The sequence below is a fragment of the Molothrus aeneus genome, chromosome 2, assembly GCF_037042795.1.
Source record: "Molothrus aeneus isolate 106 chromosome 2, BPBGC_Maene_1.0, whole genome shotgun sequence".
In the NCBI taxonomy this organism is placed as follows: Eukaryota; Metazoa; Chordata; class Aves; order Passeriformes; family Icteridae; genus Molothrus; species Molothrus aeneus.
In genome coordinates, this window is record NC_089647.1 from 27,779,263 (window position 1) to 27,803,074 (window position 23,812).

Below are 23,812 nucleotides of genomic sequence, written 5' to 3' on the forward strand. Positions count from 1 at the left end.
GGGCTGGACAGGGTGTTCCTTTCTCTGAGTCCTTAATTTGGGTTCCCACCCGCCACTGTGCTCCTGTGCCCCTCGAAATGGACCTGGAAGCAGCCTGGCGGGTGCTGCTTGGGCTCCCCCTCCTGCCATCGTCACCCTGTGCTCCTCTGAGGGTGTGCGGGCCTGCTTTTAGCACATACCCTCCCTAATTATCAGTATAATTAAGTTTAGGATATATATAATCTAAATAAAATTTCTCTAGTTTAAAGATTTGTGTTTCCATCTGTAATTAGGGAATGTTTAGGGCAGGAAGCAAAGGCAGGAAATGAAGTGTTCATATGTAGATTATTTCTTTACTCTGAGGGTGGTGAGGCACTGAAACAGGTTGTCCAGAGGAGTTGTGGCTGCCCCATCCTTGGAGCTGTTCAAGGCCAGGTTGGATGGAGCCCTTGGCCACCTGGTCTAATGGGTGGCAGGGGGATTGAGACAAGCTGATTTTTGAGGTTCCTTCCAATCCAAACCAATCTGTAGTTGTGTGATAATGAGCAGGGAGTGAATTCAGATTGACTTTCAGATGTGTAGCACAGGAGAAGGGCTCGGCACGGGGGAGCCTAGCAGGACAAGGCAGGTGGCAGCTCGCCGTGCAGCCCTGAGCGCAGGGTGCTGTGCAGGAAGGGCTGTGGCTGATGGCTGTGTGAGCAGCTCTGCCTGGACCAGTTTAGCCAGCACTAACGTTATCCAGGCACTGCAAAGGAGCAAAGGGCACTGAAGGGAAAGGGAGCAGAGCCTTGGACTTTGGATTAACTGCGAACCACTGCTGACCATCAGCTCTGAGTAGCATTCCTGGCTGGTAAACACCCAGTGCTGTTGGCATCGGCAGGGCATGGGAAAGCTCAATCCTCCCAGCTCCACACCCTGGAGGACGGAGCTGGAGCAGTGCACCCCGAAAACCCTTTCCTGGCATCCACATGCTCATATTCGGGGAGGCTTCATGCAGAGCCCAAGGCTAATTCTGGTCAACATGTTAATTAAACATTTACTGGAGGGTAAATTAATTAATTAGGCATTCACCGCCCCAGTGCCCACCACCCTGTGCAGCCCTGCCTGACTTTGAACCCGCCCCGTTCTGAGCTGGGTGCGCACAGCGGTCCCTTCCCACCGAAAAAATCCTTCGGTTCTCTGCCTACGCTAACAGCCGCAGATGTCACCCAGCCGGGAAGGTGCGGTGGGATCGCAAAGCGCCGGTGGTGGGGGCGGGACACGCTCGGAGCTTTCCGAGCCCCGGGGCCGCGGCGCTGGGGACAGCGGCGGGCCCGCCCCCGTTCCCATGGCAGCGGCCGGGCCTCGGCCAGCGGGCGCCGCAGGAGGCGGCAAGCGCGGCTTGCCCCGGGAGCATGGAGGACGAGGAGGAGAAGGAAGAGGGCGAGGAGAAGGAGGAGGATGAGGAGAAGGAGAAGGAGAAGGAAGATGAGGTGAGGGGGAGGCCCTCAGCACCGGCCGGCTGTGGCTGGGCCAGCGCTGGCGTTGTGCTCTCTCCTTCTCTCCCAGGAGCCACCTCCCTGTCCCCTGACGGAGGAACACTTCAAGGAGGGCCTCTCTCTCCTCTGTAAGACCGGCAACGGGCTGGCCCACGCCTATGTGAAGTTTGAAGCCAAAGACAAGTGAGTGTGCAATGCCTGACCCGGCAGAAGCCCCTTACTCCATGGCCATGGAGCCGCTGTGCCACAAGCTGGTGACTGGCCATGCAGGGAAGGGGCATATCCAGGCCCTGCTCTCCAGCCACCTGGATTCCAGTCCGTGCCTCAGCACAGCCTGTCCATCCTCAGCCCTGGCTGGGCACTGCCTCCAGCATGCCAGACACACTGCTGGGAACATCAGTGTCCCCCAGGCTGAGGGCAGCCTGCCCATCGCTCTGGACTGTGCCCTCCTAGGGGGGCTGAACAGAGTGACCTCCCTACAGGCACTTTGAGAAATATCCATTGACATCTGTCCTCCCAGCTGCTAACCTTTAAGGCAGGCAGCTGTAAGTACACAGGCACACAGCTGTAAGTACTGTGCCACAATGGCCTTGGGACAGTTTGGAGCCTCGGCCTCCCCAGCAGAGCCACCTAAGTAAGGCCCCATTAAGGGAGCCTGTTTCTTTCTGCAGCCTCATAGGGTATCTCAACCACTATTTTTTCCACTAGAAAAGTCCTTCCACACAGTCCTTTGTGCTGACACTATTGTCTAACAAACCCCTCCCCAAAACTTAACCTTTTCTCTGCTCTTGTTGTGGCCTGTCCTAACAGGTAGAATTCAATGGGAATAAGTACTCCTCTCCTTCCTCTGCCAGGAAAGCAGGTCCAATCTTGCCATTCATCTTTACTTACAGGCCTGTCCCTATCACCTGCCTTTTTCTTCCTTTTCTCAGCAGGGCTTTCTAGGACAGTAGAGAAGTAGGAGAGGTGGTTGCCCTCCCATCAGTAGTGGCAAGGAGCAACCCAAAAGATGGTAGGGGGGAAATATGAGAGATATTTTATTCACATTCACTCTCCCTCAGGGGCCTGACAGACATCAGCCTCCTTGAACGCTTCATTCACCTGCGGTATGTGGATTTGTCAAAGAACAAGCTGAAAGATTTGGCCCCCCTGAGCAGCCTAACCCAGCTGCTTTGGCTGAAGGTGGATAGGAATCTGCTCACCAGTGCCAGCATGCAGGAGCTGCCCTACCTCCAAGTCATCAGCTTTGATTGCAACCACATCGTGGATTTTGAGGGCATTACTCACCCCCTCCTAGCCAACCTCAGCCTGAAAGGTGATATAGGCTACCTGTCTTGTGGGGACACTCTCTTGGAAAGGTGGGATTAACTTTCTTGTTTCTTCTTCCTCCGGCACTCAGAAAATAAAATCGAGACACTGCTGGGCCTGAGTCATGACCATTTGTTCAGCCTGCAAGTCCTGGAGCTGCGAGGAAACCAGATAAACACCACAGCAGGGCTCGGCGTTTCCAAGCTCAAGAAGCTCTATCTGGTAAGGGATCACCAGCCCGGGGAGTGGGACAGATCCCAGCACCTGCAGCCCAGGTAGCACAAAGGGAGTGGCCATGAACCAGGAATCTCAGAGGAGTCCATGTTGAGTGAATCAGGTTCTTCCCTCACAGCCTCCTGCAGGGGACACCTTTCCCTTCAGGCAGTGTTGGGCAGGCTTTGTATTCCTTGTGCCCTGGGACCACTGGAGGTCACTGGGCATAGCAACAGCTTTGCTCTTTGGGTGACAAAGGGAGGCAATGCCTCTTTCTCTTCTCTGATGGGCCTAATCAAACACCGGTTTAAAGCCAGCACAATTATGTGATTCACACCTACAGCTGCCAAAAAAGAAATTGATTCAATATTGCAGTGAAACTAAGATAGGAGAAGCAGTTTCTTAATATCATAAACAATTACTTCAAGGAAGCATTTACTCCTAGAGATGCAAGTGAAGAAAGTATGTACTGCTTAGCCCCATGGATCACACTGTGCTACAGCTTGCAAAGACTAAACAGATGTCCTGAGTCACTATCTCTTGAAAAGCAATTAAATATGATAAAGGCTTTGAAAAACTATGTGGCTTCTTTTCATCAAGATTCCCTGGCAGAAAACACTGAGGAGATTGCTTGCTGAGATTGCCTGAAATTTTCTGATGGGAAACTGGGATTTTATGACTGGAGGTGCTCCAAGAATGGATGAAGTGGATCAGTCACTAGATACAATACAGAATTTCAAAGCATGCCCAGTCACTTTAGTGAGTTACTGCAGGGAAGCAAACAGAGCATCTCTGCTGAGGGAACGTTCCTGGCATGACTGAGGGGTTTCTGAGCTGCCCATGTGAAACAGGAAAGTTGCAAGGGGTGATTGTTAAAACTAGAACAACTGACTCACAAGAATCTGTGGGGCTTGAATTTGTCTCCCATGTCTACCTGCCCATTAAATCCTTTTGCAGGGAAATCTCCCCCAGTAATGCTTTGGTTTCTGTGTAAAGACTTTGGTGTTATTTCAGCCTTGGGTAAGTGCAGCTGATTCCTCAAGGACAGGGTTCAAGACAAAGGGTTCAATTTAAGGAATTGAACCACGTGTGGTTAATGTATGACATAGCCACAGATGAAATTTCATATGTAAAAAGTGGTATGTGCTAGGAAGACTTACAAGTGGGTGTGTGCCATGTGGCACTTGCATCATTTTTGAGGGTCACAGTAGGGCTGTGTTAGCTCCTGCTCATGGTGCAGCAGTGGTGGCAAAGGCTAACCTGAAGAAGGTGGAGTGTGCAGGAAGGGGAGAGGAAATCATGGGCAATGTGTGGTAACTTTCTTACGAAAGACAGTGGCATCACATCTGGGTGAAGAACTGGTATCCAAGGGAAGGTGATGGCGTGTCAGACAGAATGTTGTTTGATTTAGGGGAGAAAAATGGAACAACTCTGAAAAACATTCATTCTGCATTATCCTGCTAGTGCTGGCAAGGCTAGAGCTGGTAAAACAATTCACACTGAAGTGATGAAGAAAGAGAGAGTGTTGGGAGGTTACTATTCCTTTTGTGAACCAGTGATAAGTGAGCTCCCCACCCACACCAGCTCACGATTTTCTCTGAGGTACAATGTCCTAATCCTTCCTGACTGATAAATCTGCTCACATTGCCTTCACTAATTATCCAACTTTCCTCTTTTTGTCCTGGTGTTACTTACTCCTTTTACTTGGCCCAGCTGGTCCAGATTCTTCTTTGTCCAGTTTCTATGAGAATTCTCCTTCTCTACAAAATGTCCACATCCTGAATGACTCAACCTTGAAGTGTTCTCCTATCCCACCAGTTCAGCCTGTGCCCCTTTTTTAGTCTCAGGTATTGCCCAGGTCAGTGCTTGGATGCCTATGAGGAAGAGAGAGCACAAGAGCACCTCTCACCCCATTTTCCATTCAGGTCTCAGCATCCTAAGCGACTGCAGCCCCGAGGCACGTCGGCAAGGAAAGCCCTGCTCAGCTCCAGGCTGGAGAATGTGGCGGGGAGCCGATAATTACCAGGGATGCTCCAAACTTGGCCGCACAAGGCGCTGAGCAGCCCGACAGAGCAGAGCGTAGGTGCTGGCACTGCGGGGAGCCTCCGCTCGGGCAGGAGACCTCTAGTGGCCTTTTCCAGCCGAAATCCTGCTGTGAAACCAGTACCTGAAATTCAGAACTTCCATTTCCCTGCTTCGTGAATCCACATCTCAGTGAAGTGAATGAAATTCAGTGATGGGGAATTTTTCCTGAAGTAAGACACAGCCCAGAGGAGTAGAAGTGCTGTGTCCAGTTCTGGCTCCTCAGTTTGGGAAGGACATTGAGACACTTGAGTGTGTCCAGAGGAGGGCAACAAGGCTGGTGAGGGGCTTGGAACACAAACCCTGTAAGGAATGACTGAGGGAGCTGGGAGTGTTTAGCCTGGAGAAAAGGAGACTCAGAGGTGACCTTATCACTCTCTACAACTCCCTGAAAGATGATTGTAGTCAGGTGGGGTTGGTCTCTTTCACCAGGCAGCAGCTGACAGAACGAGAGGACACAGGCCTAAGCAGTGCCAAGGGAAATATAGTTTGGATATTAGGAAAAGTTTTTTACTGAAAGGGTGATAAAGTTCTGGAATGGTCTGCCCAGGGAGGTGGTGGAGTCACCATCCCTGGATGTGTTTTAAGACTGGATGTGGCACTCAGTGCCATGGTTTAGTTGAGGTGTTAGGGCATGGGTGGGACTCAATGATCTTTAAGGTCTCTTCCAACCTAGTCATTCTGTGAATTCTGTGAAGGGACTTCTTGGTCATAGATTTTCCCCACAAGAGAAGCAGCTACTGGAAGGTGCCTGGACTACATGGACTGTGTGACTGAGAGGGGCTGGTTACTCATCCTTTAAACACATTAATTGTAGGCTCAGGTGTGCTTTCCCCTCCATGCTGTTGCTCTCCGAGGCTCAAATTTGGCACTGCCATGGGAAGGGGTGCTGTGCTGGCAGTGGAGTGTTCACATGGGGTGGTTTTGTCTCAGACACAAAGCAATGCTTCAGGAAATGCTTTTTCAGCAAACTCTTGGTCCTTGAATCTGAATTCTGAGAACCCATTTGGCCAATACTCTGAGCTATCTGATTGAGCTTCAGACAAGGCTGTGTTAGGAGTGGTAGGGGTCTGAAGGATAGAAAGAGATTTCAAGGCCAGAAGTAACTGTTGTTCCCTCTCCTGTGTGTCCCCATTTTCCTTCTCTCTTCCTGCCTCCCTGGTGCTCAGGCCAAGAACACCATTTGCAGCCTTGAAGGCCTTGAGGAGTTTGAGCAGCTGGAGATTCTGCACCTGCGTGACAACAAGCTTGAGGCCCTGGATGGATTCTCTGCTAGCATGAAGTGCTTGCAGTACCTCAATCTACGGTGGGTCCTCCCTGCTCTGTGCTGGGACCAGAGATCCCTTCTCAGACTGCACTCCCATTTAGCTCTTTGGGATTTTCTGGGAGTGTTTTTGGAAGGTGAAGACCTGGTAGGAATGTGTTGATATTTACCATCCTTAACTTGCGTTCAGCAGCTGTCCAGGCTGTAACAGCCAGGGCCTTTCCTGGGCTTCCTAGAAAATATCAGCCTCTCCAGTCATTCTCATACCCCCGCTCAGGATTTTCATTCCTTGCCATAAGTCAGTTCTCTGTGTTCTCTGTGTTCTGCCTGCAAATGCCCTTTAGTTCTCGGTGTTTGCCATGGTGATGTCACACAGTTCAATGGCTGGCTAAGCATGGAGGAATCCAGAGGAGATGTCCTTTTTGTGCCTCAGTCTGGGGAGCTGCAGACAGATCTTGGGTGGATCTTAGGTGATAGACCTGTGGTCTAAGGCCTATGGTACCTCATGCTGCTAAGTTTTACTTTTTCTGTCATGTCCACTTCTTGTTCCAAAGGGATTTCACTACTTGCACGGGTCTCCTTGCTCTGCTCTCTGTGCTTCCTTTTCTTCAGGAGCAATGGGATCAAAAGCTTTCAGGAGGTGGGAAAGCTGCAGGTGCTGCCCATGCTGCAGGCACTCGTGCTGATGGACAATCCGTGTGCCCAAGAACCTGATTACCGGCTGCAGGTCCTGTCCCGGCTGCCACGGCTGCAGCGCCTCGACAAGGAAACAGTCGAGGAAGAGGAGCGGGAAGAGGCCGAGAAAATCCGACAGACAAGGAGGGAAAAAGAAAAAGAAAAGGTGAGAACAATGCTGTGCAGGGACTAGAAGGAGGTGGAGAGAAAGAAAAAGGACCAAGCATGCTGATAAAGCCTCTCCTCCACTATATTACATGAGGAGAAGGGTTAGGGATGTCAATCTCAAGAGCACAGGAGGCTGAAAAAGAGGCCAGGCTTTGCAACCTGGTTGTGGTGGCCAGCGTGCCACCCTGCTGCCATTCCTGACCCCACTAGCAAAAGAGGGCAGTGAACGGGGAAGAGACATTGGGCATGGAGTCATTAACTTCTCCCTCCTCCCTTCTTCAGGAAATGCAAGAATCTCTTGAGGATACAGTGCCCGAGTGACCCGTTTTTAACACCTGTTCCCAGAGGCTGTCAGGATGTAGTGATGCCTTTCCTCGTTTGTGAGGCTGAGAAAGCGAGAGCTGTAGGTACCAGCTTCACCTCGTTTTACCTCTGGAGAAAAGAGGAGTGCTACCCACCCTGGTCCTGGAAGTTGCCCTGAGGCACTGCAGTGTTTTTGCAGTCACTGCACTGTGTTCTATTCTCAGTAGGACTGAGAGGGGAAAGGGGAGAGTTACAGGTCCTGCAGTTCAATTTGATTCCCAAAAACCCTGCAAGATTTTCTGATTTGAATAAAAATAATTAATGAGCCTGGAGTGACTGGGATTGTTTATCCTGCACACCCACTCCTATTCCCTGGCTCTCTCACCCTCATCTGTCTACGTCTATCCCTTGCTGCCTGCCTCTCTCTGTCTCTCCATCCCCTACGTGCTGTTTGCAAAGCTTTGCTAAATCCTGACTCATCGCAGCTCTGGGTCACATGCTGCTGTCCCGGCCCTATCAGGGGCGTCTCCATCCTGCTGCTGCCGCCACCGTTGGCTTAGAGGACACATCATCTCCCCTTGAGGTCCTGCATCCCTCCTCAGCTTCGTCCTCTCTCCTTTCTACCAGCACTTTCTCAATTTTTCATCCAGCGCTGCCCTAGGAAGGTAAGTGTCTCCCCAGGGCCAGCACACCCTTCACTGCGTGCATGTTTCTGCTGCCCCCCTTGTGCCCTCCAAACCCCACACGCACTTTGGGGTCCCTGCGGAGAAAGACCACGGCGAGCGGCATTAACAACTCAACTGCCTTCGCTTCCTCCCCCTGCTCCTCCCACCTCTGTCTCCTCACCCCCATCCTTCTGACTTTTCTTTCATATTTTAATTTCAGGTACTCCCTCCTTCCCAAACCCCCCCTTTCCCCTCCCGGCAATCATCATTTCAGACGTGAGCCCAGGGAATTGCAGGAGTGGGGGGCGACCAACGGGGATAGGTGGTGCTCCCAAGGGCACTGTCGGGAGGTGCTGCGGGATGGAGCTTTCCCCGGGGGAGGGGTGCTGGTGGGGAGAAGGCAGCGCTCCTGCCGTCTGGGCACGGCTGGGGAAAGGATCCAGCCTCGGAGCGGCCCCCCCCAGCCTCCCGAGGTGTTGACATAAACACGGGCGCTCAGGGAGAGCGGGGAGGGAGGGAGAAAAGGGGATGTTTTCCTATTTGCACAGCCCCACACCACAGGGGAGGGGGAGAGCAGGGAGAGGAGTGACAGGCAAGCAATAGCTGCATCAGTCACGACACTGCAGCAGTGCGGGCTTCCTGGGAGCAGTGCCCAGCCCGGGGGAATCGCAGTAGCACACGGGACTGGTGGGAAAGGTCTCCACCGTGCCGGCCCGGCAGGGACAGGGAATTGCTGCCAGCGCCAGCTCCACAGGAAGGCATTGCAGCAGCACCAGCCTCTCAGCGTACGGTGCCCAGCCCCTGTTCATGGGGGCTGCACAGCCCCCTCTCTCTTCCTGGATGTGGTCTGTGGCTTCCCAGCTATGGCTCCATCCCAATCCCTTATCCCAGCTTATCCGCCTCTGACCTCCTTTCAGGCCAGTGCAGCTGATAGCAGGGATTTCAGGGTGCTTCTGTTCAAAAGAGAGCAAACGCAGGGGACAAGGGGCAGCAACAGAAGTGGAGAAAGGGCTTAAAGGACTACAAGGAGAGAAGATCATGTAAGTGATGGGGTGGGGCAGGCAAGGCTGGATTTGGGCTTGTCATTTGGCTTCCCCGGGTCTGGCTCCAAGAGGGGCAGGTGGATGTGGCCACAGGGATGTGACCATGGGCAACGTGACCAGATAAGCAGAGAGCCACAGCATCTGGCACGGCTGTGCTGTCAAAGATGACTTTAAGCGGGGTCCTGTCCCTCTGTACCCCGTGGAGGCTGTTGAGGCAGGGCCAGGACACTGCTGCAAAGGAAGCTCACGGCTGGCTGCGCCGGCACGATTCTGGAGGAAGTTCCTGTGGCGTGTGCCAGATGGCGTGAGGAGCACTGCCAAAGCGGCTGATGGGGGATCCCAGCCCAGATGGACATGGTGGAGGGCCCTGTGCAGACTCCAGGGAACCCTGGAGTCACTGACAACTCCCCACAGGAGAAGCTCTGGCTGAAGCTTCAGAGCAGCAGCACGATTTCCTCACGCCCTTGTGATTTCTACCCACCTGGGGTGGTGGTGTTGGGCGCTGGCTCCGGCTTCTCCATCCTGCTTCTCAGCTCCCCTTGGTGCTGGGATGTGCTGGTTCAAGCTCATTTTCCCCTGCCCTGGTGCTGAGGCCCTGGGCTGGCTGTACCATTGCTCAGACATGCCATGGGGATGTCCTGGCTGGGGCTCCATGGCTACTCTGGCCTCTGCCAGCCCTGCTCAGGGCTGAGGCAATCATCTGTGGGAGCCAGGGGAGGAAAACTTGGCAGTGCTGGGAGCCTGGGGGAGACACACGCCTCATTGCAGCACCCCAGCATAGCACAGCCCCACAGCCAGGGGAAAGAGAAGGTGGCATGAGGAGCTGATTTGGAACCGCTGGAGAGCAAACTGCAGCTAGAGAAGCTGTTTCAAACAGCCATCATTACCCACCAGCATGTCTTCTACTTCAGGTTTAACCAGGTGCCCCAAAATGCTAGGCTTCCTCACCCCCCCACCCAACAGAGACCAGCCCAGCCTCATCTGCTTCCCTGCCTCAGGAACAGAGCAAAGGGTTGGCAGCTGGGCCAGGTGTCCCCTCCCTTCAGAGCCCTCTTTGCCACGTCTAAGGCACCATGGCCTCAGCAAGATGGCTCCTCAGGCTGCCAGGCCCCATGCTCCTGCTGCCTTGGCACAGCAGCTCATGGGGACAAAGGGACACTGAGCAGGCACTCGGCAGGGGGGACATGGCTGGGGACTGGGACAGCCAGGCTGGGATGGCTCCCCTGCCGTGGGCTGGAGAGGGGCTGGGGCCCCCTGGCTGGCTGCCCCCTGCCCTGCCCATCACGCTGTGCTGGCTCCCCTGTGCTGCACAGGGACACAGCAGCCACTTGCTGTCTGGCTGGCAGGCGTTGTCCTCGCCTCCCGGCAAGGGGACAGGAGATGCCGGGAGCTGCTGCCCTGTCCTTGACACCAGAGCCAGGGGCACCTCCCTGCTGTGCCAGCTGATCCCTCCCTCTCTGCTGCCGTTCCCTGCCATCCAGGCCTGTGTCGGGCACTGTGCTGTGACGCAGGGAGAGGCAGAGTGCTCCTAGTTGTCAGCTGCAGCAGAGGGACAGAGTAAATTCAAATAGATAGCCAGTTCCTGGAAAAATGTTCGTAGATTCCTGTAGTCTGGGTGAATTTCTAAATTTCCTAGGGCAAATAGTTTTAGCCCAAATTTCTTAGGTCATTTTTCTTTGAATTCCCTTCTCTCTGTCAGTCTAGACATAGAAGGTGTGAGCACCACATCCTGGAGCCTCTCAGAGCTGAACATATCCTGTTCTCTCCACAGACTCACCATGGCGGTCGAGAGGATCCATGCCCGTGAGATCCTGGACTCCCGTGGGAACCCCACCGTTGAGGTGGACCTCTACACACACAAAGGTATGAGGGTGAGATAAGGGATGGAGGGCAAGCCCTGCCCACCCTGGCAGAGCTGGTGCTGTGCAGCAGCCTGGCACACCAAGAGCATGGAGGCTCCTCACCGGTGAACAAGTCAGGGGAAGAGGCAGAGACCAAAACTCTGCCTGTGCTCAGCAACTGTGCACACGTGCCAGGCAAATAAAAAAAAGACAGCTGGCTGTCCTGCATGTGAGCTGAGCCACGTGCCCGCCCGTAGCAGGGACTGAAGGTGTTTTTATCATAAATGTCTGCACCTTCTCATGGTACCCCTGCTGCAGCTGTGCTTTTAGTCCTGGGGCACAGTAGAGGTTTGGTAGCACATCTGTGGCCATGCTCATGGCAGGGGTAAAGCTTTGTTCCTGAGATCTCTGTGCAGCTATGTTCATGTGTGGGGCTCAGCTGGAGGAGCTGCATTTGCATGGGGCCCAAAACTGCTTGGGCTAAGGGGTGAGGAGCAGTGAGAGGCCAGAGCAGGCACGCAACCATCGTCTTCCTTCTTCAGTGAGGCAGAAACCTCAGTCTGAGGGGGAGGAAGCTGAGGGTGGCTGTGAGTCAGGCTGCTTCTCAAACTAGGAGGAGGGCTGAGGAACTTCCACCCATCACACATAGTTCTGGGATCAGTGTGAATCTCTGGGTGCCTGATATCCAAGTTCCTCAGCCTGGAAGCCCTGGGTGCCATTTATTTCTTCCACTGAGGTGCTCCCCCTCTAGGGAGACCAGCCATGAGCAGCCAGCCAGCAGGGCCATCCATTTGCACAAGCAGTTGCTGCATCCTTCCCTATGAAAGCAGGGCAGAAGCAGGCGCATGAGGGCTTCTCCTCTTCACCCTCTGCTTGTCTCTCACCCCTGTTTTGCTGTTTCCCAGGCATGTTTCGAGCAGCCGTCCCCAGTGGAGCGTCCACTGGTATCTACGAAGCGCTGGAGCTGCGAGACAATGACAAGTCACGTTTCCTTGGAAAAGGTGGGGAAATGCCTGCTCCACAGCTCATCCTGTGTGTGGGGCTCTGCTGGAGGGCACTGCCCACCCACTGGTGTGACACAGATGTGTCCCTCAGGGAGACCACAGAGGCACAGAGCTAGCATAAAGTGAAAGATCAGGCCTCGATCTTCCCTTGCTGTCTCCCCCTCTCAGTCTCTCTATCGGTCCTCTCTCTCCCTCTTTCCACTCTTCTCTCTGCCTCACTCTCTCTCTCTCTCTCTCTCTTTCTTTCTCTGCCTCTTCCCTTCTTTAGGGGTCCTGCAGGCCGTGGACCATATCAACAGCACTGTCGCCCCAGCTCTCGTGGGCTCTGTAAGGATTTCTCTTTGTTCTCCCTTGTCCAACGCTTACTCTGGTCCATCTCTGTCCCCTGATCTCTGTCTCTGCTCTCTTCATCTCACTGGGTTAACAGACACAGTGATGCTCTCTGTGAACCTGGGCACACCCCTCCTGCCCCCCATGCCTGTGTGTGTCCACAGCAATCTTTTCTCTGGGAGGAAAGGATTTAACTCTTCCTGGTCCACCGCAGCATCTGTGCAGCCTAACCCGTCCCCTTGGTGCTCCCTGTAGAGCTCACCCCCTCCTTCAGCTGTGCTCCCCCTCAAGCACTGAATCACAGCCACACGTCTGTGGCCTCATCCTGGTGTGATGAGCAATGGTTGTACCGTGCAGGGTCTGGCACAGCTTGCAGAGCAGTGGTGTCACATCTGCAGCCTGTTTACACCTGAAGACCTGGAGCCTGCTTTGAGGAGAGCTGAGCCAAAGCCACGTATTACACACCATGCAGCCCATGGCTGGCTCTGGCTGAGAGCACTGTTCTCTCTGCCCCTGAAAAATAACCAGCATGGTGGAGAGTTGCCTGTGTTGGGTCTAATCTTGCTCTCCACCTCACTCCTGGGGATGGCTCCATCCAGTCTACATTTGCTTGCTTGAGGTTGAGCATGTTCTGTTGTTCTGCCTAGCTTCTGTGTGACCACAGCACCACCACAAAGCTCCCTGGAAGCTGCCAAAAGGCTGGGAAACCCCCCAGGGGTGTCCTGTGTCCCCAGCAATGCGTGGCCTTGCCTGGGCTGCAGCTGACCCCCCTCTCCACCATGGGTAGATCCACACTGCACTGCAGAAACACCATCAGGGTTACCTAACCTGACTAAATCCCACAGCACCAGTTTCCAGAGCTTTGTGTGTATATGTTCCCCCACAAGCTGAAAAAGTCCTTTTACCCCCAGCTTCTCCATCAATGCCTCCTCTCCCGCACACCAGAGCCAGCAGCTTTTCCAATCATCCCCTTCTCAGGAGCTGTTCCCTTCTTGCAGGGCCTCTCTGTTGTGGATCAAGAGAAGATAGACAATCTGATGCTTGAGATGGACGGCACAGAGAACAAATGTAATCCATCCCTCTTTTTGGCTGGGAAATTACGGGCATGGGAGGCTGCAGGGCTGGAGTGGGGGGCACTGCCCAAGCTGTGGTGAGCCCAAGGCTGGGCTGGCAAGGGCACACACCCACCAGGCAGGATGTTGCCACCTGAAAAGTCAATCTCCTCCTTTGCCCACAGCCAAGTTTGGCGCCAACGCTATCCTGGGAGTTTCGCTGGCTGTGTGCAAGGCGGGAGCTGCAGAGAAGGATGTGCCCCTGTACCGGCACATCGCTGACCTGGCCGGCAACTCCGACCTCATCCTGCCCGTGCCAGTAAGACTCCTCCCTCCTTGACATTCACCTTCAGAAACTCCAAAAGAGTGTTGTTCCCAAAAGAAGCTCAAGAGGTGTTGGGAGGTAGATAAGGAAGGGATATGGGATTGAAACATCAGCTGAGTGCACTGCAGTTGTCAGGGAAGCAAACCAAGGCCTGAGATTTGTCAAGTTTCAATGGGAAAAAAGGAGCCTGAGGAGGATAGAGGAGAGGTTGTGGGGGGCTGACTGAAGATCTCATTCTTTGCACAGGAAGCAGAGGGCATCATGTGAACCCTCTGGGGCACAGTTCAAAACAAGGGCATATGGGTCTTCACACCAAGGGGAACCTGCCTTGAGAAACTCTTTCCCAAAGGGAGTTGAGGATGCTAAAATTTTCTCAGGATCAAGAAGAAAGGTCCTGGAAGAGAGACTGACAGCATTGTTGATAGACACGTACAGTTAAACAGAGCATAGATAAACACACATAACTCAGGAGATCTCTGAGAGGGAAAGAGGTGGGAAAATCTTCCCTAACCATGTGGTTTGAGCCACTTCTGGAGGGAAGACTCCAGGCTTATGTGTCTTTGCTTGGATGGTTGAAGCTGATGTGCTTATGTTACCCTGTGGGATGTGGCATGTGTGGGCATGGTGACACATCTGAGAGCCACCTCTCGGGAGTGCCAAGACCGGTTCCTTCAGCTCTGACTCTCTTATGGACTCTTCCAGGCTTTCAACGTGATCAATGGAGGTTCCCACGCAGGCAACAAACTGGCCATGCAGGAGTTCATGATCCTGCCTGTGGGAGCCGAAAGCTTCCGCGATGCCATGCGCATTGGGGCTGAAGTCTATCACAATCTCAAGAGTGTCATCAAGGAGAAGTATGGCAAAGATGCTACCAATGTGGGTGATGAGGGAGGCTTTGCTCCCAACATCCTGGAAAATAGCGAAGGTGAGAGCCCTACAGAGATGGGGTACCCCTGCCTGCAATGCTATGGGTTCCTGTGCCCAGCTCTCAGCATTTCCTGGACTGATTCAAAAGATGATACATAAATATCATTGACCTTCTATGTTAGGGAATGTTTCTGAGCTCCTTTTCCTTGGGGTGGCCTTGATCTGTCACAGCCTTTCCATACAAACCTTTTATGCATGTGCATGCTTTTACAAGGCTTTCCACAAACTTGTCATTGAGCTGTGGAATCACATTTTAATTCCTCCTTGTCCCTTTGGACACAGCCCCTATAGCTCCTTGGCATTTCTGTTGTGTTCTGGGCTTCCTTCTAATTCTCCATCACACCACCAGACTCCCAGTGGCTCTAGGGCCCTTCCCAAGGGAGGCTCCCACCAAGAGGCAGAGCTCTCTGCATGGGCTGACTCTCCTGACTGCATTCTCCCCTCAGCTCTGGAGCTGCTCAAGGAAGCCATTGACAAGGCAGGCTACACGGACAAGATCGTCATTGGCATGGATGTGGCAGCCTCCGAGTTCTACCGCGACGGCAAATACGACCTGGACTTCAAGTCCCCAGACGACCCAAGCCGCTACATTTCTGGAGATGAGCTGGGAGACCTCTACCAAAGCTTTGTACGGGATTACCCAGGTGAGCTGCTGTGTGGGGCCGTAGGAAATCAGCACTGGTGCTGCACACACTGACCAGGCACAAACCCTCCGTGTTTTAGGGGTGGGAAGGGAGGCAGCTTTGACTCGTGCCTCTTTGGTTGTCCTTTCAGTGGTCTCCATTGAGGATCCCTTTGACCAGGATGACTGGGAGGCCTGGTCTAAGTTCACTGCCAATGTGGGGATTCAGATAGTGGGAGATGACCTGACAGTGACAAACCCCAAGCGCATCGAGCGGGCTGTTGAAGAGAAAGCCTGCAACTGCCTCCTGCTCAAAGTCAACCAGATTGGATCTGTCACAGAGGCCATCCAAGCGTGAGTCCAGCCCACTGCCCTTGCTGTCCTGTGAATGGGCTGGTGATGAACCACAGCCAGGTGTCACGCCATGCACTGAGTGAACAGACTTCTGTTTCTACCAAAGTGTAGGATGCTGAGAGTGGGAGCAGAGTGTGCCTGAATCTTACCCTGTGCAGGTGGTAATTGTAGGAGTAGGAGCTGCTGACTGCATTTCTCACTCCCTGCAGCTGCAAGTTGGCCCAGGAGAATGGATGGGGTGTGATGGTGAGCCACCGGTCTGGGGAGACTGAAGACACCTTCATTGCTGATCTGGTTGTAGGACTGTGCACTGGGCAGGTAGGTGAAACCCAGGCCATGCACAGGCCTGGAGGAAAGCAAAGGGGTGCCAAAACAGAATCCCCTGCCCTGTCATGAGGAACTGGTACAAATCATAACAGTGTCTTACAGTGTTTGCTTTGGGGAATGCTTTACAGATAAAGACGGGTGCTCCCTGCAGGTCTGAACGCCTGGCTAAATACAACCAGCTCATGAGGTAAGGGGCTCCAGGGCTGGGAATGCAGAAGAGAGAATAGGGGAGTGACCAATTGGGTGGGAGAAGCTGAAAGCCCGAGGGTGGATGGAGCTTGTGGGTGAAATGTTACAATGACAAGGTACAGAGATGACAGTAGGATCCCGGGAAGGCCTCTGGGGCAGACTCCTTTCCTCCTCCTTGGCATGAGGGTGCAGCCCTGCAGTCACAGCAGCTGGCAGGAGCTGAGCTCTTGGGTACATGTTAGCTTCCTGCTCATGAGCTGCCTCTCCAGCACCCTGGTGCCTCCAATGCTCCCTCACTGCAAGGGCCTGATGTGTGCTGTCTCTCTCCTGCAGGATTGAGGAAGAGCTTGGCGATGAAGCACGCTTCGCTGGACACAACTTCCGCAACCCAAGTGTTCTTTGAACATCGTCCCCAGGGCACAGCCACCCTGCTGCTCTTTCCCACCTCACAGACTCTGAACCCCCCTTTCCCTCCTCTGCTCCCTTTTTTGCTCTTTCTCCCCATTCTGTCACCTGGTTTCCTCTCACCTCGAAACCCCTTGAGTTCAGGTGTCCCTGGCTAGATGTACCCAGGCAAAGGATGAGAGAGCAGCCCACACCCTGTCCCTTGCTGTGGGGTCATAAGCATTCCTGGACCCAGGCATTGTGTGTCTCTGTTGTTTGTGCAGGGCCTCGCCTGGGCCACTCTGCTCGCGTGCCACACCACAGGAGCGGGTGCCCAGCGTGTTCCCTGGTGCCAAAGCATGTGCGATGACCATCCGTGTGCTCGGACACCGCGGCCGCGTCCAGCCGGGTGCTGCCAGCGCTCGCTCTCGTTGTGCACGTGTGTGGATGTGTGTCTGTGTCCTGGCCTACGGTGTCCCTGTGCCCCAGGCGCGTGTCTGCACTGAGCCCTGCCAGTGTTGGCTTGGGCTGTGCTGTGTTGGGCTGTGCTTGCCAGCAGCTTGGTGTTGAGGTGCACTGCTGTTCCACCCTGGGTGTGCGTGTGTGTGTGTGCTGTCAGTCTGTGGCACTGCTGTCCCACGCTGCGTGTGTGTGTGGTGTGTGTGTGCTGTCAGTCTGTGGCACTGCTGTCCCACCCTGGGTGTGTGTGTGTGTGTGTGCTGTCAGTCTGTGGCACTGCTGTCCCACCCTGGGGAGGTGTGTGTGTGTGTGTGTGTGTGTGTGTGCATGTGCTGTCAGTCTGTGGCACTGCTGTCCCACCCTGCTTGTGTGTGTGTGTGTGTGTGTGTGTGTGTGTGTGTGTGTGGTGTGTGTGTGTGCGCTGTCAGTCTGTGGCACTGCTGTCCCACCCTGGCTGTGTGTGTGCGTGCTGTCAGTGTCTGGCTCAGCACACAGTACTGTGGGGCAATAGATTAAAGCACATCCGTGAACAAACCCACGCTCTCATCTGCTTCTTGTGACCTTTCTCTCTCTGTTCCCTTCCCTCTTGCTCTCCTTCACCCTCCCCTCCGCCCATGATGTCTGCTTCACCTTCTGGACAGCCCCTGCTCAGCTGAGCAACAGACAAACTACGGATCCCTAAACTCTATTAAAATGTGTTTCACACCTGAGTTGCCTGACTTGGCCTGATGTTTATCTTATGCCAGTATTGGGGAAGTGGGGACATTTTGCCACCAGAACAGGAGATGCTCACACAGAAAGGCAACAAAAAAAAAAGGCAGAGGGGACTGGCAAGGGGAAGAAAAGGCCCAGCTACCCTCACCTGCTTTCATAGCTTTGTCCCACAGCCAGACTGGTCTGTTGGCCACCAGCTGGGAAGCACCAAAGGGAAGGCATGTGTGATGACTTGCCCCTGTCATCTTCACCAAACCGTGTTGCATGAAGATCTGCTGTGCAGGGACTTTAATCGTGCCTTCCACTGATGTCTAGGCCTCAGGGTGGGCCCCCAGCTGTCTGTCTGCTGGACTCAGGTGGTGGACAAGTGGACAAGAAATGGCAAGTCTTTGAGAGAGAAAACGCTGGTTGTCCTCCCCCAAAAGGGGTTTGTAGGGCACTGACTGGAGGTGTAGGTGAGGTGGGTAGTCTCTCTCAGCTCCATCTTTTTTCACAGGGCCAACTCAGCAGTACTTGGGGAAGGCTGCCTGTGCTCCAGCCAGTGCCCCAGCAGGCTGGGTGCCAACAAATCCCAGCGCTTGCTCAACAAACAGCTTTGTTCTGCACTGACTCAAAGGAAGGTGGGGGGTTGGGGGTGCTACTGTGAGAAATACAACTGGAGAATAAATGATAAAACCACCTTGCCCGCCATTATATTCACATCAGTAGCCCTACTATGTTCTTGGGCACACTCAGCTCCTGCCCCACCTCCTCAAAGAAAGTTTACAGACCCTTGCTTAACTCTTGTCTGAGTTTGTTTCTGAGGTTGCTCAGCAAGTCCCAATCCCCCTGAACTGTGTCCTAACGCAGACTTTAAAACCCAAAGACAAAACTTTAAACCACTGCCATTTCACTGCTGATCCTTTACAAAACAGCATAGATTAAGGACTAAGTCCAAGAAGGGAAGACAAAGACTTTGGCACACATGCCCAGAACTGAGAAGAGGGTGGGAGGGAGAATGTGAGGCTGGAGACAGGATTGGTTTCCAGGGCATCACCAGCGCACACAGCACACATCCCAGCGGCAGGAATAGCTGCTGCCCCGGCTGCAGCGCGGCTCCCGCCCGTGCTCTCTGGGAGCTGTAGTCCGGTGCCGCCGGGGAAGGCTCCTCTCCATCTTCCCCCGCCCCGCGTCCCCCCCGGCGGCACCGCCACCCCGCGGGTCCTGTGGGCCCCCAGTCCCCTCCCCGCGGTCCTGCCTCCCGCAAAAGCGGATCTGTGCGTGACAGCGCTGTTTGCCTGCAGGAATGTGCATTTTGGGTACAGCCAGTGGGCTGTCTTTTCCCGCTGTACACCTCACAGCTCCTTTGTTTTAGATACTGGGGTTTTGTGAACAGTATGGCTACTGCTTAGCAATCAGGGCAGTTTTTTTGGGAAAAAAAACCCAACAAAACTTTGTTACATTCCATATTCCCAAGAGCATCACCCTTGCCCCCCCCCCCCCCCATTCGTCTTTTTCTGCGCAAGGAAGGCAATTAAGCGCCCAAGGTAGCTGGCGTTGCCTATTTAAATGCAGCCAGGCTGCAACAGCAGGGAAGTGGTGTCCATGAAGAATTTGTCAGGCAAGAGTTTCTGCCAGGGAGGCGTCGCCACGTCCCTGTGTCAGGGAAGGTGCGTGGAAGCCCTGAGGGGACGGGAACACACCGTGAAAGCCCTGAGGGGATGGGAGCACATCCCGCCATGGCAGTACCCCACCTTGGTGCCTTTTCCAAATCAAAAGAGTTCGTCACTGCTGGCACAATGTACAGAAGGAATACGTGATGGTGGCATGTTTGTTTGGGGCACTGCAAATATTTGTCCTCATCCAGTGCATCCGAAGATGCATGTGCTGCTTTCCCTTTGGCTCAGCCGCAGAGATTTGGTTGCGGTTTCTCTGTGGTAGGAATGCCCAAGCCCTCGGCTGATCCGGCACCTGAGCACTCCTCTTGTACGAGCTGATGTCTCCATCAGATTGCTGAGCTGTAACGTGAATGCAGCCGGAGTACGAGTAACAGCGCGGGGATGGGCTGGCAACGTGACACTATCTGTGAATGGAAACATTTGTGGGATTTGCTTTCTTTTACCTCTCAAATCATACTCTGTTTAAATTACATTTGCAGAGCAATGTACAGCTGTTAAAGGGATAATTCAACATTAGATGCTGCCTCTTCCCCCTTGCCCCCCCAAAGCCTGCAGAATTTTTCCATTTTTTTTCCAAATACATGTGTGCACCCATAAATGAGCTGGAAGGGGAGGTGTCACTGAATTAGGCTTGTTGCAGAGTGCAGAGAAAAGCCTTAATGACGAAGAGCTACTGAATTTCTCTAGTATGCTCTTGTCTGTCTCAAGAACAGTGGGATGTTGTCCAACCTTGAGAAACCCATATCTTTCATACAGGAGGCTGTCAGGGACACTGTTTTGATGAACATCTCACAAGAAGTCCAAAAATTTGGGTGCTGGGTAATTCCTTTGAGGTGCAGTGCAGCTTAATCAAAAGAAGAGTATTTGTCTCTGCTGCTTGAAGACTAAATACAGACAGCTTGGACAGGTTGGCAGGAGGACATTATGAAGCTCTCTGTAGGCAAAAATCAGCATATTAGAGCATTGTGTATCTGGGTGTGGAATCAGCTATAATAACTTGCTTCCTTATTCCTTCCGTCGAGGAGACTACTGTATGCTGTGTGTCAAAAGGGAAGTGGGGCTCCATTAGAGCCCAGTTTTTAGAGTAAGAGTTTCACAGGAAGATCCAGATGAGATGTTTGGAGGTCTAGACTTCAAACCCCTGCTAACAGCAGGGCTAGCTCCAGACGTAGATGAGGCTGCCTGGGGCCTTGGCCAGGCAGTTTCTAACCATCTCAAGGTAAGGAGATTCCCCAGGCCCTCCTGAAACATGTGTCAGTGCTGAACTATAGGGAGGAGGTTTTCCCTTTATCTAGTCCCAATTTCCCTTCTTGCAAATTTCATAGGCATTTCACTGTGTATCCATCAGAAGAATTTGGCTCTCACTTCTTTGTAGCCCTCCACACCAAAGGGGAAAAAAAAGCCGAAGAGTGATTGGCTACCTCCTAACTTTCCTTTACTCCAGTCTGAAAGAAACAGCTCTTTCAGCCTCCCCTTGTATGCCAGGAGCTCCAGCACCTACCTTATCTCATTGCCTCCCCCACAGGACTATCAGCACCTCTCTTGTGCTGTATTTCCCTAAGAAGGCTACATCCCAGCCAGGGCCTCTCCTTTTGTAGGCAGCTGTTTGTCCCCTGGGAGAACTGGAAAGCAGTGGGACAATGTGGCTGGAGAGGTGGCGTGTCCTATCTCCCTAATCCAAGGGAGAACCAGCTACACCCCAGGGAGTTTGGCTCCTGGCTGTCTCACAGACTCCCCAGGTCATATATCCATCCTGAGGAGACACAGCTCTAATGCTCTTGGTTTGCCAAGACCTTCAATCTGTTGATTTCAAAGGTGAGATTAGTTTATTTCCCACGTTCTGCAGCCAGCCCACCTTGGTTTTGCAGCACGAGCACACACAAACACTCGTGGTTCTCTTGTCTATTTCCCACCTGTGCTTACCACCCTGAAACAGAGCAGAGTGTGGCTTGACCTAGCAGCAATTGGGCTGTGAGCATTTATAAGTGGAGAAAAGTAATGGTTGCCCTGGTCCTGTTTCTCTTTTGAATCACCTCTGATGTCTCTTCATAATCTAAGACCATAGGCCATCTTTGGCTGGCTTCTTGGAATAAACCAAAACCTAGTATGATTTTCTAAGGTATACTGGAGTCTCTGCCTCTTCCCTTATTGGAATAACAAATGATACCAAAAATCTTGATAATAAATTTAATATTTAAGTCAAGCTTTTGAACTGAAGCAACTGACCTGGTTATGGAAGATGATGACATGAAAACCATTTGGGGCTTGACACTGTGGTTATATAAACTTGGTGTCACACGTTACTCATCCAGAAGATCTCAGCAATACCAACCACTGTAGCTGCCACAGAGGCTTTTCCTCAAACCACAAACCTTGGGGATCTGGGTATTTTGTTTAGCATCCAGAGAACAAGGATCGTGACAAGATCTTCCTCCTTCATGAATCATCACTGTGGCCTCTAAGGGTCACACGCACTGTGAGCTTGGGACACAAGGCTGTCAGCTCCTAAAGGCGACAGTTTGAAGCAGCTGTGACAACTGCAAACGCCACCGCCTCAACAGCAATAATAATGTTCTGTCTTCTTGTCTGGGGCTCAGCTTGGTGAGGCACTTTGTGAAGCAGGTAACGTTTACCCCCGTGCTTGGCATCCACAGGGTGCTATCTTCCACACAGCACCTCTCCAAAACAGGATGATGAAATGTTTTGGGCTGACCACACAAAAGCCAGTGAGCATTTTTGCGGACATTAGCCATGGCTTTTTCAATCTCCCATGCCAGGTGTGGGAACCAGAGAGTGCTAGGGAACCACAGCACTTCAGGATTACTGCTGGCAGGGCAGAGGCTCCCTGCGAGGGGCAGGACAAAGAGGCAGGCTGGGGAGAAGGGTGGATGGGAGAATGAATGAGAGCTAGAGACATGAAGCATGCTGATGTTGTGCAACAGGGCGCTGCATGCCAGTGGGGCTGGCTTGGGAACGAGAGGCACCGAGAGCAATTCTGCATCCAGGATAAATAGCGAGGCCCCGAAATGGCAGGGTACCCCTGGGAAGTGGGTGTGGAACACTTGCACTGGGAGCCATCAGCACAGAAGGGACATTGCTCTTGATGATTTTAAAGCCTTGGGGTGAATAGCACTGCTGAAACCCCCACGAGGAGAGGACCACATCTGTATTCAGGGCTGAGTTTGGATGCCGTACAGTAAATAGTGCTCGGAGCCATGTAACGGACAATGAGAATTGCTGAATAAAAGCCCATGGAGAGCACTCCATTCAGCCTGCTCACTGAGAGGTCCTACCGAGGAAATATTTTGGGATTATGCTTGAAGGCCATCAGAGTGAAACTTGCCCATCTGCACACTAAGGCTCCCTTATTTAAACACACAGCCGTGTTCATGTCTGTGAGACACAGCTCCAGGTTTGCCCCCACGATTGCCGTGTCTTCTGCAGCTAAAGGGGGCAGGAGGGGCAGCACTTGTGGCATCTCCTCGGCCCCCAGCCCGCGCTCCACCGGCCGTGCTCCCGCAGCAGGCAGCGAGCGGCTGGAGCTGCATTAGCCCCTTGCCGGGCGGGACGGGTGAGAACCGGTGGGCTCCCCCCTTTCCTTCCCAAAGCCCTTCCTCCGACAGCAGCTTCTGCAAAATGGCCATGGACGCCATGAACTTGGCCAGCGAGGGGAGGCAGCCGCGTTTCTGAGCAGCCGTGGGGGGATGTTTCACGTTTCCGTGGCTGAGCCCCGCCGCTCCCCCGCACCGCGCGGCCGCGGGAGGCGGCAGGGGGGGCGATGTGGCGCCGCTCGGGCGAGGCCCGCGCCAGCCGGATCCCGCATCCCGCCGCTGCCGTGCGCGAGTGAGCAGGGGGGGGCCCCGCTCGCCGCCGCCGCCGCGTGTGCGTGTGCGTGTGCCAGGGGGGCCCCGCTCTCCGCCGCCGCCGCCGCCGTGTGTGCGTGTGCCGGGGGGGCCGGCCCCGGTGCGGGCAGTGCGGAGCGGCCCCCGCACGAGGCTCGCGCTCCCTTTGTGCCGTTGCCTGGCAACCGGGCGGGGGATGGGAAGCAGGATCGGGGGGATGGATGCGCGCGCGGCCGCACGCCGATGAGCAGCGCCCGTCGGGCGGCCGCCGCCCCCGCCTCCCGGGAGGCCCCGCCGCAGCCCCGGCCGGCCGCCACCCCCCCGCAGCCTTCGGCCGCCCCGGTCCCGTCCTGCCAAAAACGCCCCGCCGGGCTCTCTCTGCCCCGCTTTGCCCGGCCTTTGTGCCGGCGCCGGGGGCCTAGCGGTGCGGGGCGCGGCCGCGGCCGGGGCGGGGGCCGGGCCGGTTGCTCGCCCCGCGCCCGCGTCTCCTCCTCCCCCGTCCCACGCTGCCCACGGGTGGGTTGGGGGTGCGGGGTGTGTGGGGTGTTTCGCGGGGAGGGGCGGCGGCGAGCGCGGAGCGGAGGGGCGGGGGAGGGGGCTCGTTCT

The 23,812-nt window shown here is 54.1% G+C and overlaps 2 protein-coding genes across 2 annotated transcripts; both read left to right on the forward strand.

Moving 5' to 3' along the window:
* Positions 1–1,280: 1,280 nt before the first annotated feature.
* On the forward strand, positions 1,281–7,802 carry LRRC23 (leucine rich repeat containing 23). The gene is made up of 7 exons (XM_066572189.1): positions 1,281–1,451; positions 1,528–1,640; positions 2,519–2,772; positions 2,857–2,987; positions 6,230–6,366; positions 6,937–7,165; positions 7,450–7,802. The coding sequence occupies exons 1-7, from the start codon at positions 1,374–1,376 to the stop codon at positions 7,486–7,488; spliced, it is 981 nt and encodes a 326-aa protein (XP_066428286.1). The 5' UTR covers positions 1,281–1,373; the 3' UTR covers positions 7,489–7,802.
* Positions 7,803–7,982: 180 nt separating this feature from the next.
* On the forward strand, positions 7,983–17,702 carry ENO2 (enolase 2). Its single transcript, XM_066572188.1, has 12 exons — positions 7,983–8,135; positions 10,950–11,041; positions 11,925–12,020; positions 12,292–12,350; positions 13,352–13,421; positions 13,591–13,724; positions 14,433–14,655; positions 15,104–15,301; positions 15,432–15,633; positions 15,843–15,951; positions 16,089–16,147; positions 16,483–17,702. Exons 2-12 carry the CDS (start codon positions 10,957–10,959, stop codon positions 16,550–16,552), a joined length of 1,305 nt encoding a protein of 434 aa, XP_066428285.1. The 5' UTR covers positions 7,983–8,135; positions 10,950–10,956; the 3' UTR covers positions 16,553–17,702.
* Positions 17,703–23,812: the final 6,110 nt, after the last annotated feature.

Excerpts from the sequence above, each read along its gene's own strand:
- LRRC23 (XM_066572189.1), top strand. The coding sequence starts at position 1,374 with ATGGAGGACGAGGAGGAGAAGGAAGAGGGCGAGGAGAAGGAGGAGGAT. Across the intron at positions 1,641-2,518 it reads AAGTTTGAAGCCAAAGACAA|GGGCCTGACAGACATCAGCC; the intron begins GTGAGTGTGCAA and ends ACTCTCCCTCAG. Across the intron at positions 6,367-6,936 it reads TTGCAGTACCTCAATCTACG|GAGCAATGGGATCAAAAGCT; the intron begins GTGGGTCCTCCC and ends CCTTTTCTTCAG.
- ENO2 (XM_066572188.1), top strand. The coding sequence starts at position 10,957 with ATGGCGGTCGAGAGGATCCATGCCCGTGAGATCCTGGACTCCCGTGGG. Across the intron at positions 12,021-12,291 it reads GTCACGTTTCCTTGGAAAAG|GGGTCCTGCAGGCCGTGGAC; the intron begins GTGGGGAAATGC and ends TCCCTTCTTTAG. Across the intron at positions 15,634-15,842 it reads GTCACAGAGGCCATCCAAGC|CTGCAAGTTGGCCCAGGAGA; the intron begins GTGAGTCCAGCC and ends CACTCCCTGCAG.